Below are 6,222 nucleotides of genomic sequence, written 5' to 3' on the forward strand. Positions count from 1 at the left end.
CTGTGCCGACCCAAGCAGATAACTATCACTTTTAAAACTATAATTATTTTAGCTATGAAATTGGGAAAATTCCTTCTTTATAAATGAGTGGTGAACATAGACATGTCGGATGCAAAGACCTTTGTTTGTATACACTACACTGTAATGAGTAGTGATAGCTTGATAGAGCTGAGATTTAACCTGTATGCCACTGGGGAGGCCCAATACTTCAAACTTACTAATGTTTGCAGCGGGATCAGCATCACTGTCCATATTGTGCAGCTGTATGGAGTTTGTATTTTTAATTTAATTTTTTATAACTTGTGTTGAAGTAACACTGGTTTATAACTATATAGCTTTCAGGTGTACAGCATTATCATTTGACATCTATCTAGTTTCCTACCATACAGTTGACCCCTTTTACCTGATTTATCTATCTTCCTCCCCTTTCCCTCCTGGTATATTACCATTTTGTTCGTACAGTCTAAGATCCTGTCAATATCTTATCTTAGAATATCCTGTAGGCTAAGATCCTTTTATTTTTGTTGCTTATTTTGCACATCTGAGTGAAATAATACGGCATTGGACTTTGTCCACCTGACTCATTTCAGTTGACATAGTACCCTGAAGGCCCACCCAAAGATGTAGTAAGTGGCATGATTTAACCTTTCATTAAGCTGAATAGATTTCTATGATGTGTATATACCACATTTTCCTTACCTACTCATCTGAGGGGCATTTACATCTTAAGGAGAACAGTAGCATAGTGAAGGGCTCGTTTAGACTTTTAGTAGTCATCTTACTATGGTACACACACAGACTGATTCTCAGTGACAAACACCTGACACTTCTATAATGACTTAATGGATGTCCCATCAGTAAAAAAAATTAAGAGCTTGTCTCCAACTAAAAAAAAAAGTCTCCTTGTTCTTATCTCTTTGCAGAAAATTCAAGCAGAGATTTCAGCTCATGAGCTAACTCTGGAGGAGCTGAGAAGAAATACACGTTCTCAGCCTTCTGCCTCGCCGGAGGGCAGGGTAGCGCGGGGCGGGAGCCAGGTGGACGTGTTGCAGGTGAGGAGGGGAGAGCAGTTCCTTTTGCTTCCCTTGTGTTGGGCAGAAGGAGGATCTGGGGATAATCACGCTGCTCGGGCGCCTTTGGTCTGACATGTGAGGTAACCTCGGTGTGATGGGTCAAAGGTGCGTGGTACCCCAAGGCAGCACAAACGTGTCACCACAGGGCTGGAACATAATGAATCTGGTTTTATAGTTGAGTGGAGGAGTGAGAGTGCTGGATTTAGAAGCTGACTGTATAAGGATTTTTCCACTGATGCAGCCGAGTACTTAGGTGCAAGCCCGCTGGTGCCTTCCTAGTGGATGTGAGACTCATTTGCACCTTGAGCTCATGGTGCACAGTATTTTTAGCTTCTGTGCCTCTGAATGGAACCAAGCCAGGCCAGTTTAGGCTTTTATTATACCTAAAACTGAGATACTGAGTTGTATGTATTGTAGCTCACCCAAGTGGCCAGGTGCTCTTAGTGAGTTCCTCTGAGGCTTTCTTTGGGGGTGCTGGCAGGGTTGTGGCACCGAAATTTTTATTTATGCTATATTTTATAGCTTTCAAAATAGTATCTGTTATTCTAATACCATCTCAGAGAGAGATTGGTATGCTGATGTCAGTTATTTTCATTTCTGCAAACAGAGGAAACTTCGAGAGGTGTCCACAAAGTTCCAGCTTTTCCAGAAGCCTGCTAACTTTGAACAGCGCATGCTTGACTGCAAGCGTGTGCTGGACGGAGTGAAATCGGAACTTTACGTCATGGATGTGAAGGAGGTGGACCCTGATGTCATCCAGACCCACCTGGACAAGTGCATGGTGAGGCCATGGGGAGGTTGAATGCAGCAGCTAATAGGCTTCTTTTAGCTTTTATTTACATGGCTTGTTCAGTGATTATTAGTCTTTAATGAGCTAGGATTAGAGATTGGTGATGCAAAACAGGTTTAAAAATATTTGATTCTTTCCTGTAAGGAAATTAGATGAAATAGGAGAAACACCTTGGAGAGAATAAACCCAACTATTCCAGTGTGGTGATATAAGGAAATTCGCGTGTGTGTGTATCCTACACTTATAAATATAATCACAGTATGAGGTAAAGGAAGGATTAGGCATAATGGTACTAACAAGCTAAGACTGAAAGGATAAATTTGAGTTAGCCAAAAGACTCATACTCAGGATAGATGACAGAATCTTGCAGTGTAAAACATTCATTCTCAAGAAAGTAAAATTAAAAATTTCAGTTTCTACATTTTTAAGCTACACTGAGAAAGGAAACAGTCTGTTTCAAATGAATTTCAAGAATATTATAGCACAAAAATAAATCATTGGTAAGAAAAAGAAAATTTTAAGTTGAAGTTGGAACTTAAGATATGAAAGAAGAAATTATAGCTTTTAAGAAATAGAACTTATTTCTATTTTAATCTTGAAATTTATAATTCACTGGAATAGAAATTTCAAATGTGGCTAGGCATACACTATTTTGACATTAGTGTTATGCTTGGGAAAATTCATGAAGAAACTTAAGATGACACTTCTGAGGACGAGAAAATCTAGGAAGAGTTGTTCTTTTCAAGACCCTTAATACCCACTAGTCTGTAACATACCGAAGAGTATTTATTACTCAGAAACTGAAATGGGTGAAAGAATGAACAAATGGGATAATTCGTATGTAAGAAAGAATATATATGTAAGCTTATATATATTTACTGACATATAGAGGTCACCAAAGCAAGCGGCACCCTTGACCTCTTGTAACTAGTCCAGTGGTCTCTTACTATGTGACAAAGCCACGTGAAGTATTTTAGGTCACAGTTGTGATGAATGGAGACAAGAGAACCTGCCCAGAATACAGCTTTTGGAGGAAACTAGCATAAAGACAGCCTTTAATCTGACCTACATAGCTTTGATTTCTTACAGTCATATACAAATTGCTCTTTTGGGCTTTATTTATGTTCTTATTGTAGGAGCAATATGCACATTGTAGTAGATTTGGTACTGTAAAGAGTTGTGAGAAAATACTTCCAAATCTAACAACTAAAAACAACCAGTGTTGACTTTCTATAGTTATAGCATGTAGGATTTTTTAAAATGTAATTTTGGCCTTCAATTTATAGTTCTAATATTTTTTCATTTTTGTACGGGAACATATATTATCATTTGGCTCTCATACTATCATATGAATCGTATTTGTAATTTATGTCTCTTTTAAACAAATATGACCTGTTATAGTTCATTTTCTTACCTGATTTAAAAAAAATATTGTTATTCATGATTTGAATAAGTCTGAGAAAGAGGGAGCTCTTTAATCCTTTTTTTACAAAAGATTTATTTATTTATGCATACAGAACTGGGGTAAAGGCCAGAAGTGGTGAGAAGATTCACCAGAGACAGTGGGGAGCAGAACAGTCAGACTGACGAAGTACACTGCTGAGGGGAGCAGCGTGTGAGACGGGAGAGGTCTGCCACACCATGTGGATCACCTCGGGGCAGGGGATTGAACTCGCACTAAAGTGGCTGCGGCTAGCTTGCAGTGTTGAGTTTTAACCCGCTGCACCACAAGGGAGGGCCTGGAGCCCTTTCATATTAATAGTTCTTACCTGTCAACTTGACTAGGAGATGCTTTGCAATGATTCTTTTCAGCAAGTTTTCACTCTGTTATAAAGTTTGTCTTGCTTTATTTTTAAGAAACTGTATAAAACTTTGAGTGAAGTCAAACTTGAAGTGGAGACTGTCATCAAGACAGGACGGCACATGGTTCAGAAGCAGCAAACAGACAACCCCAAAGGCATGGATGAGCAGCTGACTTCTTTAAAGATCCTCTACAATGACCTGGGGGCCCAGGTAAGCAAAATGCCCACTTCCTCCCACCTCACCCCCCCCACTTTTATATTTTTTAAATATTCACTTCTGTGAGAATTCATGTTTGAATTTTATGTATTAATCTAAGTGTTTTCAATTATCTCATTTTTATTGTGTTTCTTTAAATGTGTTAATATTACAATGATGAAGAGTTACATAGATATTTATTTTTAATATTTAATCCAGATGATTTTTGATGTTTTATGGCCACTGATTTCACAGGTTATTCTAAATAAACTCTGCAAATATCAGTTCCTGTCTAGATTCACTTTATTGCTCATTCATTGGTAAATTGAATCTTCATTCTAATGAGAAAGGCCAAAACATCAGTATTCTGATAGTAACTGACAGTTCACATTTATCTAGCATATTTAAAATCCTTTCATTTTTTAAAGTTTTTGCATAGAAGAACTGGTGGAGTGTAAGACAGTGGGAAAGCAGGGGTAGGTTGTGGAAAGATGAGAGGATTCACCAGAGACAGATTGCAGAGGAGAGCAGGCAGATTTTACTGAAATACATCGCTGAGGGGAGCAGAGGGTGAGACCAGAAGGTCTGCTGTGCCATGTGGGTCAGCTCCTGGGCGGGGGGGTTGAAGTCAGGCCCTAGCAGTGATAGTGCTGAGACTAACCCCTGGGTCACCAAGGAGGCCCCCATTTATTGTATTTTTAGTTAAATCGTTAATTATAAAAATTATAATTATGAAAATTATGCTGTTTCCTCCTCAAATTGCTAGATTATAATGTGTGTAGGGGTGTTTGAAGCAGGTTTGTTTAAGAGGATTCTAAGGCATTTTCTGTTCAAAATGATGATATATTGATTGCTACCTCTGTTGCAAAGACTGGGCCAAGTCCTTTGTGTTTTTCTACTCAATAGAGGGCTCACGTCTGTCAAGGACATTTAAGGAGTAGTGGCGGAGCTAAGATAGGAAAACCCAGGCCTGCCTGACACTGGGCCACAGCAGCGCCGCTGTGACTGCAGGGGCTTCTAGTACTGGAGGCCGTGTGTGTCGGGGGGGTGACAGGTATCAGTTTGGATAAATGTTGTTCCATTACGTTTCATGCTCATTTTCCCCTCCCTCTACCTTCCCCTCTCCTTCTCCCTCTCCTGTTTTCTCCACCCTTTTCAGGTGACCGAGGGAAAGCAGGATTTGGAGAGAGCATCACAACTGGCCCGGAAGATGAAGAAGGATACCGCTTCCCTGTCGGAGTGGCTGACCGTCACTGAAGCGGAATTGGTACAGAAATCCACCTCAGAAGGTTTGCTTGGTGACTTGGATACAGAAATTTCCTGGGCAAAAGTAAGTTGCATTTCAGATGCATCTGCTATGCACTGCTAGGCCAGTGTAACCTGCGGCATTTGTCTCTGGGCAAACTGAGTGGGTCATTTCTCTTCATTTTGCATTAAATAGAGCCTTTTTCTTTTCCCATTATTTCCTACTTATTTGTCCCTTAGAAAGGATAAGAATGTTTCAAAAGCAACTATATTAATATATCTTTGTCTTGATGCTAAAGGCATTGAACTCATATGGATCATTAACAAAGCCTTGATAGGCACTGTTTGTGCGGTCCTTGAGGACATTATAATTATCACCTTCAAAATTGGTGACATTTTTGAGTATTCATTCTTGACAAAGTATTGTGCTGATTTCATTTATAGATTCTTCTTTAATAAGTTTTATACTGGTAATCTTTCTGTTGCAAGCCATCTGATGTAAGAGCAACAGAAATTTCAATAACAGTAAGAGATCTAAAACTTTTCATTAGCCCTAGAATTACTTTGAAATCAGAGATTAGAGTTGATTTGCCAGTTCTCTCTTTTTTTTTAAGGTGGACAAAGTATTGAAGGAGGCACAATTTTTTTTTTTTAAACCAAGGCATTCTTTTTTCCTAAACGGTGTGCTAAAGAAGTGTGCATACCAGGAGTCAGTGAAACAGTCAGTGCTTGGACAAGTTGATAGAAAGCCACAGCGTCTCTTAAGACACCCTTTGTAGATGCTCAGGGGCATGATGAGAGGGAACTGGCCAGGGTGGTGAGCAACACAACTTTTTAATTTGAATGTTCCATGGGGATAAATTTGAAAGGAAATCAAGATACTAGGCATCAGAGAAAATAGTTCATGAAAAGTTTATGCCACGGGTTGTTAGTATTGAAGAGAGGGTAGAGAAGGGGTTATACAAAGGAAAGAATGATGGAATTCTTGGGTGCATTGTGCGTTAAGGTAGATGCACCAAACTTTATTTGCATCAAATTCAAGTTTTTCAAGGAAATGTTATGATCTTGGTGAAATGCACTGTTTGAAAGTCATTATTTCTTTCTTTCTTTTTTTTT

The 6,222-nt window shown here is 39.1% G+C and overlaps 1 protein-coding gene across 1 annotated transcript in view; it reads left to right on the forward strand.

Moving 5' to 3' along the window:
* UTRN (utrophin) overlaps positions 1-6,222 on the forward strand; it is a 237,827-nt gene that overhangs the window by 177,478 nt on the left and 54,127 nt on the right. The window contains exons 31-34 of the mRNA XM_012735025.1: positions 924-1,052; positions 1,681-1,854; positions 3,721-3,876; positions 5,021-5,191. Of these exons, the coding sequence (XP_012590479.1) occupies positions 924-1,052; positions 1,681-1,854; positions 3,721-3,876; positions 5,021-5,191 (630 nt within the window). The remainder of the gene's footprint in view (positions 1-923; positions 1,053-1,680; positions 1,855-3,720; positions 3,877-5,020; positions 5,192-6,222) is intronic.

This window comes from Condylura cristata, unplaced genomic scaffold (genome assembly GCF_000260355.1).
Source record: "Condylura cristata isolate star-nosed mole 26May11 unplaced genomic scaffold, ConCri1.0 scaffold00001, whole genome shotgun sequence".
NCBI classification, from domain to species: domain Eukaryota; kingdom Metazoa; phylum Chordata; class Mammalia; order Eulipotyphla; family Talpidae; genus Condylura; species Condylura cristata.